At 48.4% G+C, this 15,995-nt stretch overlaps 1 protein-coding gene and 1 long non-coding RNA gene across 2 annotated transcripts in view; both read left to right on the top strand.

The window, feature by feature from the left end:
* Window positions 1-1,927: 1,927 nt before the first annotated feature.
* CASP9 (caspase 9) overlaps window positions 1,928-15,995 on the top strand; it is a 30,455-nt gene continuing 16,387 nt past the window's right edge. Inside the window, exons 1-2 of the mRNA XM_001082859.5 lie at window positions 1,928-2,080; window positions 7,146-7,431. Of these exons, the coding sequence (XP_001082859.2) occupies window positions 1,949-2,080; window positions 7,146-7,431 (418 nt within the window). The 5' untranslated portion in view covers window positions 1,928-1,948. The remainder of the gene's footprint in view (window positions 2,081-7,145; window positions 7,432-15,995) is intronic.
* LOC144336121 (uncharacterized) lies at window positions 8,013-15,691 on the top strand. Its single transcript, XR_013407583.1, has 3 exons — window positions 8,013-8,031; window positions 8,697-8,785; window positions 10,608-15,691. It is a non-coding gene; the product is annotated as an uncharacterized LOC144336121 (long non-coding RNA).

Raw genomic sequence — 15,995 nt, forward strand, 5'->3', positions numbered from 1 at the left:
TTTGACTACAGCCTCAATAAATATTCGGAAAGACCGGGCGCAGTGGCTCAAGCCTGTAATTCCAGCACTTTGGGAGGCCGAGACGGGCGGGTCATGAGGTCAGGAGATCGAGACCATCCTGGCTAACACGGTGAAACCCCGTCTCTACTAAAAAATACAAAAAAACTAGCCGGGCCAGGTGGCGGGCGCCTGTAGTCCCAGCTACTCAGGAGGCTGAGGCAGGAGAATGGCGTAAACCCGGGAGGCGGAGCTTGCAGTGAGCCGAGATCGCACCACTGCACTCCAGCCTGGGCAACAGAGCGAGACTCCGTCTCAAAAAAAAAAAACAAAATTCGGAGAATAAGTGAACGAATGGGGCTGAGGTTTTGCTGCTCAAGCGATTATATTCTAAGGTGGACTCTTGGATTTTAAAAGTGTGGCTTGTCGAGTCAGGTTTCGGGTTTCAATCCTGCCTGCCTCGGCCGCTTACTGCCCATGTGTCCTTAAACATTCGTTTCCCTGAACCCTAGGGTCTACATCTGTAAAACTGGCAGGGGGTGGGGGCGGGAATACTTTCCTGGCAGGATTGTAGTTAAGGATAAATGAGATAAGCATGAAAAGTGGCTAGCACGATGCCTGGGACTTAGCAAATGCTCAGTAAACAGAAACGATTATTTTTGAAATGTGAAAATGAACCGTTCAAAACGACAGGAGTTTAGAGGGACTAGATTTCTGCCAGTTTTTTTTCTGTGTGGGAGGTGTTAGGGTGGGAGGGAGGGAAGAGGGAACGGAAGACTGTGTAAGGTGGGCTTGGTTGGATCAGACACTCGAGTTTGGAACAGTCAACTGCGATCTGGGCACAGGGGCGGTGAGGGGAGCTTATGGTTTTTCTTGGGGTGGAGGAGGAGGCTAAGGGGAATCCATGCCCCGGAGGAGGTTGAACGGGGTGGGGCAGACCGTGGCTCCACTCATGGTTTCCCTCTTTCTGGAAGTGTGACGACTCTCTCCGAGTCTCTGTAAAAGCGGGGCCGTAGTGAATTCTGGCGAGGGGCCCTCGGTGGACTGGGAACTGGTGCCACAATTGCAAACGGGCACCTGCGCCCGGAGGGGGGCGGTGACGCGGGGGCGGGGCTGGGCCCTGGGAGCCGGGCGAGGTGCGGAGGTACCGCCTTGGGGCCGGGCGGTGACAGGAGATTGGATCCTGGGGCTGAGGATTGACTTTGGGGGCGGGGCGAGGGTGCGAGCTGGAGTCCGAGGCGGTGCGGTGACGCATGGACGATTCTGAGGGTGGAGCGAGGGGAGGGGGTTGGCTCTTGGAGGCCGGGCAGTGGCGCGAGGCTTGGCGTTGGGGGCGGGGCGGTGGCGCAAGATTGACATTGGGGGCGGGGTGGGGGCGTGGCGGTGGCGCGGGATGGATTCTGGGGTCGGGGCGAGGCGCTGAGGTGCGTCCTGAGGGCGGGGTGAGACGCAATTGCGAACCTGGGGGCGGGGTGAGGCCTTAGAGACGAGTCCCGGGCACTGGGCGGTGACGCGGGGGCAAGTTCAGGGGCGGGGCGGTGACCCGAGAATTGACCCTGGGGGCAGGGCGAGGCGCGGAGGTGCGTTCTGACGGCGAGGCGGGGACCCAAGAGCGAATCCTTGGGGCGGGGCGAGGCCTTGCAGATGCGTCCTGGGGGCGGGGCGGTGACGCGGGGGCGGTGCGGGGACGTGGGGGCGGGTTCTGGGGCGGGGCGGTTACCCGAGAGTTGACCCTGGGGGCAGGGCGAGGCGCGGAGGGTTGTCCTGAGGGCGGGGAGGTGACGCAAGCGCGACTCCTGGGGGCGGGGTGAGGCATTGGAGATGCGTCCTGAGGCGGTGGAGCGAAGACTGACCCTGGGCAGTGACGCGGGGGCGGGCCCTGGGGAGTGGGGCGGGTCCTGGGGACTGGGGCGGGCGGCCGAGGCCCGGAAGCAGACTGAGGCTCTTCGCCATGGATGAAGCGGACCGGCGGCTCCTGCGGCGGTGCCGGCTGCGGCTGGTGGAGGAGCTGCAGGTGGATCAGCTCTGGGACGCCCTGCTGAGCCGCGAGCTGTTCAAGCCCCACATGATCGAGGACATCCAGGTGCGCCCCCGCCCCTGGCCCCCTGGCCCCGCGCTGCACGGCCGGGTCCCCACGCCCCTCGAGGAGCCATTGTGCGGGAGCCTAGCTTTCCCTGTGGCTTCGAACCCCTCAGCGGAGACTAAGAATCCCGAACACCTCTTAGTCGGGTGTTCGCTAAAGCGATTCCACGCCATACTCAGTCAGCGTCCACCGTTAGTGCTTGTGTGTCTTGTGTAAAGGAAAAATGTGAGACCCATCTTGAAAACTTTGAATTAGAAACAGTTCATGAATCGGAGAACACCAGACTGAAAGAGGTTTAGTGTTGCAATGACAAAAGGTCAGAGGCAAGTATTTATTGGGAAAATGTGGAAGCAAAATAACGAAATTATTTGATTGGTTTGCAGTTACAAAATTGCCCTTTTTTTTTTTTTAAAGGTCTGTTAGTTGATTGCTTATGCTTGCTTATCATTGGCTGGAGTTAAGTTTTACTTCTCTCTAACATAAGCATTTATCAGATATGACCCAAGTTAAATTTTGCTGTTTGCAGTTTAAGCAAGATTTAGGTCACTAAGGATACCTGATCGGTTTTGTCTGCTCAGGAATTATTCATGGTTGGTCTCCATTTTAGTTTAATACTTGCGAGGAAGGAGGCGTGTGCGTTTTTACTTTTCTAGTATAGAGATATTGGGAACCCACTTTGGCATCAAGACTGCCTGGCAGCGTGTTCTTGGGCCAGTCATTTACCCTCTTTGAGCCACGGTTTCTGGGCTGTGAAATGGGAATAAGAATAATACTGTCATAAGGACTAAATGAAATAATGGATGTGAAACAATGTAGTGCCAGGCACAGAGCGAGGGCTCAGTGTGCCCTGCCCTCTTTGGCCAGCCCCTTCTGTGTTCAGTTTATGTTTTGTTAAGAGGTTTTGGAAATGAGGGGACCTGATGCAGGTAATGGAGAATAATAAAGTCAAACATTTGAGGTTTTCTTTAAAAGCACTTTCTCATCTTTATCTCATTTGACCCTCATCACAGGCCTGTGAGGACTCAGGAGATATTTCCTACCATGAGGTGCAGTAGGTGTGAGTGGCTGGCTGGATATCCCTGGCCAGTGCCCTGGCCCAGGGAAAGAGTCTTTAAATAATTGAGTATCATATGAGTAATTATTCATTAATAATTAAGTCTTGTGACTTCTGTGTGGCCCCTACTGGGGAACAGAAATGGTTTGAGGCCACAGTCCTTGCCTTCAGGAATGTTCACGGGGATCACAAACTCAGTGCCTGTGGAGGCCTGATGGATGGGCATCATAGTGGATACCTTTGCACTGCTCTCTGACTCCAGCTGAGTATGGCCATACCAGCAAATGGCCCAGTATTGCCAGATCTTTCACTTATTTGAGGCAGGGTCTCACTCTTGCCCAGCCTGGAGTGCAGTGATGAGATCATGGCTCACTGCGACCTTGACCTCCTGGCTTAAGTGGTCTTCCTGCCTCAGCCTTTAGAGTAGCTGGGACTTTAGGCACATGCCACCATGCCTGGCTAATTAAAAAAAATTTTTTTTTGTACAGATAGGAGCCTTGCTATGTTGTCCAGATGAGTCTCAAACTCCTGGCCTCAAGTGATTCTCCTGCCTCAGTGTTGGGGTTACAGGTGTGAGCCACTGTACCTGGGCCAGCTTTCACATTTTAAAAAAGAAGCTGGAAATCTTGATTCCTCTGTCAAATTCCCTGGCTTAAAATGTTAGCAACAAATTCAGAAATTTTTTAAGAACCTTGTGGGAACCACAGGTTGCCATTTTGTCACCCTAGTATGGCTGAAAAACAGGCAGGTTTTGGATCTGGGCGCTCATCCTGGCCTTGTAACGTATTAGCAAGTCGTAAAAAACCACAACCAATGAACCAAACAAACAGAAAAACCCCTTTCTGTGACTCAGTTTCCCTGAAATTTCTTACCCTAAAAAGTTGGGAAATTGTAATTTAACTCTATCAGGTTATTGAGGGAGAAAAAGATGAACCAATGCATTTACACAGTGTTGACCTCCTGGAGTGTTTAGCAAATGTGGAGAGAAATCTAAACACCACCATCTATTTGCATGTGGCCAACTGCTCTGCTAGTGAGACTCACCTTCTTAGTGGCACTACAGGTTTGTAGTAGCCATTAGCCACATGTGGTTAAAGGTAAATTTGAAGTAATTAAAATTAAATAAAGTTAAAAATCTGTAGGGTCCAGCCCCACAGGGCCTGTGGGTTTTTCTCCTTGTGTGCGGAGACGAGAGATCGTAGAAATGAAGACACAAGACAGATAGAAGAAAAGAGAGCTGGGCCCTGGGGACCACTACCACCTAGACGCAGAGACCGTAGTGGCCCCAAATGCTTGGCTGCGCTGTTATTTATTGGATACAAGGCAAGGGGGCAGGGTAAGGAGGGTGAGTCGTCTTAGGTGATTGATAAGGTGAAGCAAGTCACGTGATCATAGGAAAGTGGGCCCTTCCCTTTAGGTAGCCGAAGCAGAGAGAGAAGGCAGCATACGTCAGCGTTTTCTTCTATACACTCATAAGAAAGCAAAGACTTTAAGACTTTCACTATTTTTTCTACCGCTATCTACTACGAACTTCAAAGAGGAGCCGGGAGTACGGGAGGAGCATGAAAGTGGACAAGGAGCGTGACCATTGAAGCACAGCACCACAGGGAGGGTTTAGGCCTCCAGATGACTGCGGGCAGGCCTGGATAATATCCAGCCTCCCACAAGAAGCTGGTGGAGTGGAGCGTTTCCTGACTCCTCCAAGGAAAGGAGACTCCCTTTCACGGTCTGCTAAGTAACACGTGCCTTCCCAGACGCTGGCATTACTGCGTGACGAAGGAGCCCTCAAGTGGCCCTTTTGCGGGTGTGACAGAGGGCTCACATCTTGCCTTCTAGGGCACTTCTCACAATGTCCTTTCAGCACCTGACCCTGTACCCGCTGGTTATTCCTAAGTTATATTAGCAATGCAACAAAGAGTAATATTAAAAGCTAATGATTAATAATGTTTATAATAATGATTGATATTATCCATGATCATCTCTGTATCTAATTTGTATTATGACTATTCTTATTCTAACTATTTTCTTTATTATACTGAAACAGTTTGTGGCTTCAGTCTCTTGCCTTGGCACCTAGGTAATCTTTCGCCCACAAAAATTCAGTTCCTCCGTTGTACCACCCAAGTGCTCAGTGGTCATGTGATGTATGGTTACCATATGGGACAGTGTAGACCAAGAATATTTCCATTATCATGGAAGGTTCTCATAGACAGTGCTGCTGTAGGATAGTTGAGGACATGGTGCCATCTTATCCCTGTGGATCCTGAGAACCTGTCCAGTGCTGGGTGTCTGAAGACAGGTGGCAGATAACCAGAATCTTTCTTCTGTCTTAGTGACTGACCCCACCATCCTAACACCTTCAACTTTTTTTTTTTTTTTTGAGACAGGGTCTTGCTGTGTTGCCCAGGCTGAAGTGCAGTGGTGCTATCACAGCTCACTGCAGCTTTAACCTCCTGGGCTCGAGCCATCCTCCTGCCTCAGCCTCCTGAGTAGCTAGGACTACAGGTGCATGACACTGTACCTGGCTAATTTTTTTAAGTTTTTGTAGAGATAGGATCTCACTGCATTACCCAGGCTGGTGTTGAACTCCTGGGCTCAAGCTATCCTCCCACTTCAGCCTCCCAGAGTGCTGGAATTGCAAGCATGAGCTACTGTGCCTGGCCTGCCTGTCAACCTTGACCCTTGCTCTGCCTTCACAGTCCCACCAGTCAGTGCCCATGTCCTATGGACCCTCCCTCTTTGTATCTCTGCTTTGTCCTTTCACTTCTCTCTATTTTAGCTGCACCATCTTTGCTGCCTTCTGGTCTGGCTATGGCTCACTCCTTTCCATTTTTCACCCTGACCCCAGGATGATTTTTTGAAAAGGCGTATCTGTCTCTGTCACTCCAATCTTAAAACTCTTTGGTGGCCTTGCACAGTAGTTCATGCCTGTAATCCTAGCACTTTGAGAGGCTGAGGTTGGTGGATCGCTTGAGGTCAGGAGTTTGAGACCAGCCTGGCCAACATGGTGAAACCCCATCTCGACCAAAAAATACAAAAATTAGCCAGGCATGGTGGCGGGTTCCTGTAGTCCCAGCTACCTGGGAGGCTGATGTGGGAGAATCACTTGCACCTGAAAGGTGGAGGTTGCAGTGAACTGAGATGGTACCACTGCATTCCAGCCTGGGTGACAGAGCAAGACTCTTTCTCAAAAAAACAAAAACAAAAAACAGAAAAAACTGAAGACTGGCCATGGTGGCTCATCCCTGTAATCCCAGCACTTTGGGAGGCCAAGGCTGGAGGATCACTTGAGGTCAGTTCAAGACCAGCCTGGGCAACATGGTGAAACCCTGTCTCTACTAAAAATACAAAAGAAATTAGCCAGGCATGGTGGTGTGTGCCCGTAATCCCAACTACTCCGGAGGCTGAGGCAGGAGAATCGCTTGAACCTCAGAGCTGGAGGTTGCAGTGAGCTAAGATTGTACCACTACACTCTAGCCTGGGTGACAGAGTGAGACTCTGTCTCAAGGTAAAAAAAAAAAAAACAAAAAACAAGAAAACAAAAAAACTCTTCGGTGGCACCTGACAGGTCTCAGGATGAATTTCTTGGCCTGGCCACCCAAAGGCCTTGTCTCTTGCCACTGTCTACCTCCTACCTCATAAGACTCTGAATTTGCTATTCACTTCTGATACCCTCAGCCCCATGTGCCTTCCCTCTGGGCACTTGTCTCTTGCTGTGTCATTGCTGATTTGTCTGATTGCATTCCTCATTAGAAATTTGCTCCTTAAGGACTGAGACTGTCCATGGTAGCATTTTCAGCACTTAGCATAGTGTTGGGCATCTTTTGCCCTGCGAAATAATAAACAGATCATCAGAGGCTGGTAAGTGGCACACACTCATCGCACTTGCAGCTCCATTGCTGCCCACGTGCCTGACTGTTTCGACTTACAGTAGCTGGGAAATGGGGAGACAAGGTGAGAGCCATATAAAAGTACATGGGTAATTAGTATCCTGCCTCTCTTTCTAAACAGCGGGCAGGCTCTGGATCTCGGCGGGATCAGGCCAGGCAACTGATCACAGATCTAGAGACTCGAGGGAGTCAAGCTCTTCCTTCGTTCATCTCCTGCTTAGTGGACACAGGCCAGGACATGTTGGCTTCGTTCCTGCGAACTAACAGGCAAGCAGTAAAGTTGTCGAAGCCAACCCTAGAAAACCTTACCCCGGTGGTGCTCAGACCAGAGATTCGCAAACCAGAGGTTCTCAGACCGGAAACACCCAGACCAGTGGACATTGGTTCTGGAGGATTCGGTGATGTTGGTAAGTATTGAGAGAGTGATTGGTGGGTGGGCATGACATGTAGTCATCTGGGACTGACTGTGAGTACAGCTGGGTGGACTGAGATTCAGAATTTAATTTTAGCATTGTCTTTCTGAATGCTCATAGGGATGGCAAAATTCTGGGAGGTTTTCAGGAGGTTGAATCTTGGCAGCCCCTCCTCTGAAAACCATGTATTGAGGTCTGTTTTGGGTGTCCCAGGTTTTTTGTTTTTGTTTTTTTTTCCTGCCTTTGAGATAGCGGGTCTCAGGTTTTGATCAGTGTTTCCAGATCCATCTATTGTTTTGGATTTGCCTTTCGGTCTGGGTGGGTAGCTTGGACTACCTTATGTCTGGGGGTAGGAGAGAGTCCTGGGTTCTATCTGCCCCATACAAACAGACATCTGCAAGGTATTTACCCTAACCTTCTTCCCTTAGAGCAACCCCGCAAGGCAGGTGTCATTAGACCCATCCTTGTTGATGGAGAAACTGACTGAAGCTCGTGGAAATTAAATACTTTGCCAAAGGCCACACGGCTACATCCAACAAAATGCATAAATTCCAAGAGTACAGCTGGGTGATTTTTACCTATGTGTACCCACAGGTAACTAACACCCAGATCGTCAAGATGAAAACATTCCAGGGTCCTGTAAGACTGTCCTCTCTCTTTCCATCTTTTCCCACTTCCCCTTTCCCAAAGTAATCACCATTCTCATCTCCATCGCCAGAGATCCCTTTTGCTTGTCGTTGAACTTCAATATAAATCCTATATAGTCTTAAATACTCTTGAGCCTGGCTTCTTTCACTCATCATTGTATCGTGAAATTCATTCATATTGTTGTGCATATCATTCTTTTTAATTTCTAGATGGCAGCAGTTCCTATTCTGAATAATCCACAATTTATTTAACCATTTTCCTATTGATGGACATGTGGGTTGTTTTCAGTTGGGGCTTTGTTCCCATGGCAGCGTGTGGAGCTCTAGCACTTCCTGTTTCATGGGTGCCTCGTGGACCATTGCATGGTATCATAGTTAATAATCATAATAGTAATGGTGAATATTATTGAGTGCTTGCTATTTGCCAGGCACTGTTCGGAGTGCTTACATAAATGATCTGATTTAATCTCCCCATCTCTCTTGTAAGGCAGGTGCTTTGCTGTTAGACAAAGTGAGCCACAGACTGGGACGCAACCTGTGCCAAATCGCACAGCTAGTGAGGAGTGGAGACAGGGCTGCAGCCCAGGCTTACCCGTTCTGTCTGCTCTGCAGGGTAGCCCCACGTGTGCTTTGTGGGACACACCTCATTGATCCAACGCATGCTGATGGACATCGTGTTGTTTTTGCAGTAAGCCTGGCATGTACGTCTAGTTCTGACTGCAGGATGTTTCTAGAAATGGAATTGTGTGTTAAAGTGTACTTGTTCCTGTCCTATAGATGCTACCAACTTATACTTCAAAAATATGTCATTTTAGCCAGATGTGGTAGTGTGAGCCTGTAGGACAAGCTACTTGGGAGGCTGAGGCAGGAGGACTGCATGAGGCTAGGAATTCACAGCCAGCCTGGGCAACTTGGTGAGATCCTGTCTCTAAGAAAAAAGAAATGTAAAAATTGTGTCTTTCTTTTTTTTTAATTGAGACAAGGTCTTCTGTGGCCCAGGCTGGAGTGCGGTGGCGTGATCACGGCTCACTGCAGCCTTGAATTCCCGGCTCAAGTGATTCTCCCCCTTAGCCTCCCAGGTAGCTGTGTGCTATTTTTTTTTGTATTTTTTGTAGAGTAGAGACGGGATCTCACTATGTGGCCCAGGCTGGTCTCAATCTCCTGGGCTCAAGCAATCCTCCCACCTTGGCCTCCTGGATAGCTGTACATGGTATCACCCCTGGCCATTTTTTTTTTTTTTTTTTTTTTAAAGAGGGAGTCTTGCTCTGTCGCCCAGGCTGGAGTGCAGTGGCTCAATGTCGGCTCACTGCAACCTCCACCTCCCAGATTCAAGCAATTCTCCTGCCTCAGCTTCCCGATTAGCTGGGACCACAGGCACCCACCACCACGCCTGGCTAATTTTTGTATTTTTAGTAGAGACGGGGTTTCACCATGTTGCCTAGGCTGGTCTTGAACTCCTGGCCTCAAGTGATCTGCCCGCCTCAGTCTCCCAAAGTGCTGGGATCACAGGTGTGAGCTACAACTCCCAGCCCATGCCTGGCCAATTTAAAAATTTTTTGTAGAGATGGGGTCTCACCATGTTGCCCAGGCTGCCCTCAAACTCCTGGGCTCCAGTAATCTGCCTACCTTGGCCTCCCAAAGTGCTAGAATTACAGGTGTGAGCCACTGCACCCGGCCCAAATGGTGTCATTTTATAATCTCACCAACTATGAGTGAAGGTGACCACTTTCTCACATTCTTGCGAACAGTGAGTATTGACATTTTTTTCCTGTGTGATGGGTAAAAAGTGTTGTTTTCTTTCAACAAAAATCCAACAAAATTCATTCATATTGTTGTGCATATCAGTAGTTCATTCTTTTTAATTTCTAGATGGCAGCAGTTCCTTTTCTGCACAATCCACAATTTATTTAACCATTTTCCTATTGATGGACATGTGGGTTATTTTCAGTTGGGGCTTTGTTCCCATGGCAGCGTGTGGAGATCTAGCACTTCCTGTTTCGTGGGTGCCAGGTGGACCATTGCATCGTATCAAAATTAATATTCATAATAATAATGGTGAACATTATTGAGTACTTGCTGAATAACTGTGATTTTTGGGCAATCCACTAAGGCGGAGAAACAGACAAATATGATGAGGGTATGAAGCTGCATTTGCTTGAAGTGTAAGGAAGAAGACTGGTTCTGGAATTGGCCACGTGCATTACTATCCTGTAAAGGAGACAGGCAGAATACAAAGCTCATCTGTTGTTATTTGGTTCTGGGAAATGTCAACGTGAGTCATTTAGGACCAACAGTCAGAATTTGAAACTTCCTGTTTTTTTGGAAGGTGTTTTATTTCCTATTTGTTGTGAATATTTATTCCCAGTAGGAGCTTAATTCTGAAGGGTAAATAATAACAACAACAGTAAGATCACTTAATTTTTTTACCTTATTATTATTATTTTTTGAGATAGGGTCGTACTCTGTCACCCAGGGTGGAGTGCGGTGGTGTGATCTCGGCTCACTGCAACCTCTGCCTGCCAGGTTCAACCAGTTCTCTCACCTCAGCCTCCCGAGTAGCTGGGGCTACAGGCACACCACCATGCCTGGCTGGAGATGTCCTTTTTAGGTGCTGGGCCTTAGACTCCTGAGTACTGCATGGGAATGCTTCCCAAGGTAGGTTTCATGGTGATCCACAAAGGAAGAGCTGTGTGTTCATACTTATGGGAATGTCGGGCTGAGCAAGAATAGGGCCAGCAGCAGAGCCTTTCATAAGTGAGTACAGGAAAGGATGCTGTAGGTCAGCGTTTCACACTGGGGACGATTTTGCCCCGACCTCCAAGGGACATTTGACAATGTCTAGAGACAAATCTGGTTGTTATAACTGAGGGTGGGTGGGTGCTACTGGCATCTAGTGAGTAGCAGAGTTGCTGCCAAAACCCAACAGTGTACAGAGTAGCTATGCACAATAAAGAAGAATCTGGCCCAAAGTGTTAGTGTGGTGGGGCTGAGTACACACACCACACTCATACATATTCATTGAGCTTGAGTGTCAATGAATAATAATAGTAATGATGGACACATCAGTTTTATTGAGTTGTCAAGTGTGTCAGGTGTTGTTCTATGTGCCTCACATGTATTAATCGTTTGAGGTATCATCACAATCCTATGAGGTTGATAGTTGCTCCTATTATTCTGTAATACAGATGGACAAATCAGAGGCCCAGAGACTCTGAGCTCCTTGCCCATTGTGACACAGGTGCTAAGTGTTGGAGTTGGGATTTGAACCCAAGTACCTTGAACTCACTCCATCACTGCCTCATGAAGAACAAATGGCTCTTTCTCTTTCTTGGCCCTATATTTGTGCCATTACTCATTAGCTCATGCAGATGTTTGCTAAGTACCTGTTGGGTTCTAGGTGTTGGGGATGCAGCTTCGAACAAGGATGTCCAGTCCTTGCCTTCACCTGGAGAGGGGCAGATACTCAATTCATGCTTGCATAATTTGGTCTTGATTCACGGCTGTGGGTAGTGCTATGAAGAAGCTGAACACAGTGCTTTCGAGGTGCATCATCGGGGACCCACCAGAGAGAGTGGCTTTGTCTTCGTATATTCAGAGGAAAACGACTTTTCCTTCAGAATGGAAGGAACTTTCTTCGTTTCAGACATGATGCCTGTGTGTAACTGCTTGTTCCAGCCAGGGCCAACTGCCTGGGAGGGCTGGGAGAACAGTTGGTAGCTGTGTTCTCAGGATTCTCCAGAGAAACAGAACCTACAGCGGGTGTGTGTGTGCATGTGCGTGTGTGTATAAAACAGCATCTTTTGTTCAATACTGCATCCCCAACACCTAGAACTCAGCAGGTAGTTAGTAAACATTTGCATGAGCTAATGAGTAATGGCACAAATACAGAGACAAGAAAGATAATGAGCCATTTGTTCTTTTTTTTTTTCTTTCTTTTTTTTTTTTTTTGATACAGAGTCTCGCTCTGTCGCCCAGGCTGGAGTGCAGTGGTGCAATCTTGGCTCACTGCATGCTCTACCTCCTAGGTTCATGCCATTCTCCCACCTCAGCCTCCTGAGTATCTGGGACGACAGGCACCCACCATCACAATCACGCCTGGCTAATTTTTTTGTATCTTTTTTTTTAGTAGAGATGGGGTTTCACCATGTTAACCAGAATGGTCTCGATCTCCTGACCTCATGATCCATCCGCCTCGGCTTCCCAAAGTGGTGGGATTACAGGTGTGAGCCACCACCATACCCGGCCAAACCATTTGTCCTTTATGAGGCAGTGATGGAGTGAGTCCGAGGCACTTGGGTTCAAATCCCAACTCCAGCACTTACCAGCTGTGTCACAGTGGGCAAGTAGTTGAGTCTCTGGGCCTCTGTTTTTTGTATATATACATATACACACAAACACACACAGATATACATAGAAAGATCTATACATATATTTTTATGTGTGTGTGTATATATATCTTTATCTAAAAACATATTTATTACAAGGAACTGGCTTATGCCGTTGTGGAGGCTGAGAAGTCCCATGGTTTTCCATCTGCAAGTTGGAGGCCAGGAAAGTCGGTAGTGTAGTTCCAGTCTGGTTCTGAAGGCCTGAGATCCAGGAGCACCACTGGTAGAAGTCCCGTTCCAAAGGCAGAAGAAGACTGATGTCCCAGCTCAAGCAGTAAGACACAGAGAGATCAAATTCTCCTGTTCTCCACTGTTTCATTCTATTCAGGCCCTTGATGGATTGGACGCGGCCCACCCTCCTGGGGAGGGCCATCTGCTTTACTCTGTCCACCTATTCAAATCCCATTCTCATCCCCAAAACACTCACAGGCACCCTGAGAAATACTGTTATATTTAACCAAATATCTGGGCACCCTGTGATCTAGTCAGGTTAACCTGTGAACTCAACCATCACAGTAGCTTTCTCTGCTCATGCCTTGCCTGGGTTGGAACTTCCTTGAAAGTAGAAGTTGGCTCTTCAGCCCTACCTGGCTTCCTGGTCCCTTCGCTCTGGGGCTGGTGGCTGTTCTCACCTCCCATTATAACTCAGGGTTTCTGAGTCTCCAGTTCCCCTCTGGTAAATGGGGATGTGTGCCAGTACTTCTGTGCTGAAGGGCCTGCTCCGAGGAGTAAGCGAGGCGGTGTGTGGAGGGACTTCACATGGGGCCTCCTATTGAGTGAGCCTTGGGTGGGTCTCATTGGTCAGCGCTGCTTCCTTCTGTGATTTCTAAATTGCCAAGGGCTGGGGAGGGTCAGTCCCAGGGCATCTTCCCTTCTGTAGAGTCCCCCAGTTCCCCTGCTTGCTTTCTGTGTCCTGACTGAAAATTACAGAGTGCTTTGACCACCCTGTGACCCAGCCAGCCACAGGTTTTTCCCAGTAGACCTGAGCCCAAACCTGGGCCTTAAACGTTCTCAGGCACTGATAAAAGGTATCTAGGTAGGCCAGGTGTGGTGGCTCACACCTGTAATCCCAGCACTTGGGGAGGCCAAGACGGACGGATCACTTGAGGCCAGGAGTTCGAGACTAGCCTGGCCAACATGATGAAACCCTGTCTCTACTAAAAATGCAAAAATTAGCTGAGCATGGTGGCGTGTGCTTGTAATCCTAGCTACTCAGGAGGCTGAGGCAGGAGAATTGTTTGAAGCCGGGAGACAGAGGTTGCAGTGAGCCAAGATTGTACCACTGTCCTCTGGCCTGGGCAACAGAGTGGGACTCTTGTCTGAAAAAAAAAAAAATTAGCTAGGTGTGGTGGTGTAGTCCCAGCTACTTGATGGTTTAGGTGGAAGGGTCACTTGAGCCCCGCAGGCAAAGTTTGCAGTGAGCCGAGATTGCACCACTGCACTCCAGCCTGGACAACAGAGTGAGGCTCCCTCTCAAAAAAAAAAAAAAGAAAAAAAAAGGTATCTAGGTTATCGCCCAAAACACTGAAAGAAACCGGCCCTGGCCTGGAGCCAAATTCCTTAAACCCTCATGTAAACTCCTTACCCCGATTCCTTCACTATGGACCAAACCTAGGTAGACACCCGTTTTTTCTTGCTGCTTCCCTCAAGGATTGCTGCAGCACTCTAAGTTCCCTAATAAATGTTTTGGACCACTGCGTCAGGGTGACAGAGCGAGACTCTGTCTCAAAAAAAAGAAAAAACATCTCGTGACCTTTTAAGCTGGTGACCAGTCAACTTCTTGCTAAATGAAAACTCTTTTGACATTGATGGAAAATAATCATCTTTATTCATTTATTCATTCTGCAAGTATTTCCGGAGGACCTGCTGTGCGCTGGGCCCCTATGGACACTGCAGACAGCGAGCAGCCACTCTCCTGAGCTTCCCTCACCTCTTTCTGCTCTGTGATTTCTTCTCAGTGAGACACCATCTCTATACTCTCTGGTGTCTGGCTTTTTTTTTACGCAGCACATTTTCTTTTTTTTTTTTTTTTGAGATGGATTTTTGCTTTTGTTGCCCAGGCTGAAGTGCAGTGGTGCGATCTCGACTCACTGCAATCTCCGCCTCCCAGGTTCAAGTGATTCTCCTGCCTCAGCCTCCTGAGTAGCTGGGATTACAGGTGCCCACCTCCTCATCTAGCTAATTTTTTTTTTTCTTTTTGCATTTTTAGTAGAGAGGAGGTTTCACCACATTGGCCAGGCTGGTCTGGAACTCCTGACCTCAGGTGATCCACCCACCTCGGCCTCCCAAAGTGCTGGGATTATAAGCGTAAGCCACCGCGCCTGGACTTACACAGCACATTTTCTAGGCTATCCTGCCTTGCATGTATCAGTGAAGCGGCGTCATTCATCTGTGGTAAATACCCAAGATTCATTGTCTTCACAGCCATGGAAAACCAGGACACGGACATACAGTGAGGTTCAGAGTGGAAGTATAATAGGCGAAACAAAGAGAAGAGCTCTCTGCTGCAGAGACAGGGGTCCCAGAGAAATGGGTTGCTGCTTCTGCAGTGGAATGCAAGGGGTTTTATAGATGAGCTTGAGGAGGAGGTGTCTGATTTACATATGGCATGAAGATTGGTCAGACCAGGTGTTTCATTTGCATAGGATTACAAAAACTGGTTAGGACTAGGTGTGTCATTTGCATAGGGTGTGAAAAGCTGGCCACCCCACCCTAATCTTGTGTTATGCAGATGGATTCTCTATCTGGCCGGTGCCATGTTGTTGCTTACTTCTTTACTGTACTCGTGGTGACAAAGAAGGGAAGATGGAGCCTCCTTGTTGAATATACCTGGCCCCCTGGTAGCTTTTCTATTGGCACAGCTGCTGGCATTCACTCATGTGAGCTTGCAGCTTGCTTATCTATGTCTGCAGCTCGATTTTTCAGGCTGCTCTTTGTTAGAAAAGAAATGATTTGAGGCCAGGCACAGTGGCTTACACCTGTAATCCCAGCACGTTGGGAGGCTGAGGTGGGTTGATCATCTGAGGTCAGGAGTTCGAGACCAGCCTGGCCAACATGGTGAAACCCCGTCTCTACTAAAAATACAAAAAAATTAGCCGGGCGTGGTGGCAGGTGCCTGTAATTCCAGCTACTTGGGAGGCTGAGACAGAAGAATTGCTTGAACCTGGGACGGGGAGGTTGCAGTGAGCCAAGATTGCACCTTTGCACTCGAGCCTGGGCAACAAGAGTAGAAAAAAAAAAAAAAAAAGGAAATGATTTGGGGACTGCTTTTTGTTAAAGGGGAAATTCTGCTGAGGACTGTTTTACTCTATCTGCCTAAATAATTTCTCCTGTATCATCAGTAGCTCATTCCTTTTTAGGCTATATAATGTTCTCTTGTGTGGCTTTATCACAATTTGTATATCTATCATATTGTTGGATTGGTTGTTTCTAGGTTGGGGCATGATGAATAAGGCCTCAGGGAACATTTTGGCCAAGTCTTTTGTGCCCATTTGCACTCCTTGTTCTTTGATATATACCTGAG

The sequence above is a fragment of the Macaca mulatta genome, chromosome 1 (assembly GCF_049350105.2).
Source record: "Macaca mulatta isolate MMU2019108-1 chromosome 1, T2T-MMU8v2.0, whole genome shotgun sequence".
Lineage (NCBI taxonomy): Eukaryota > Metazoa > Chordata > Mammalia > Primates > Cercopithecidae > Macaca > Macaca mulatta.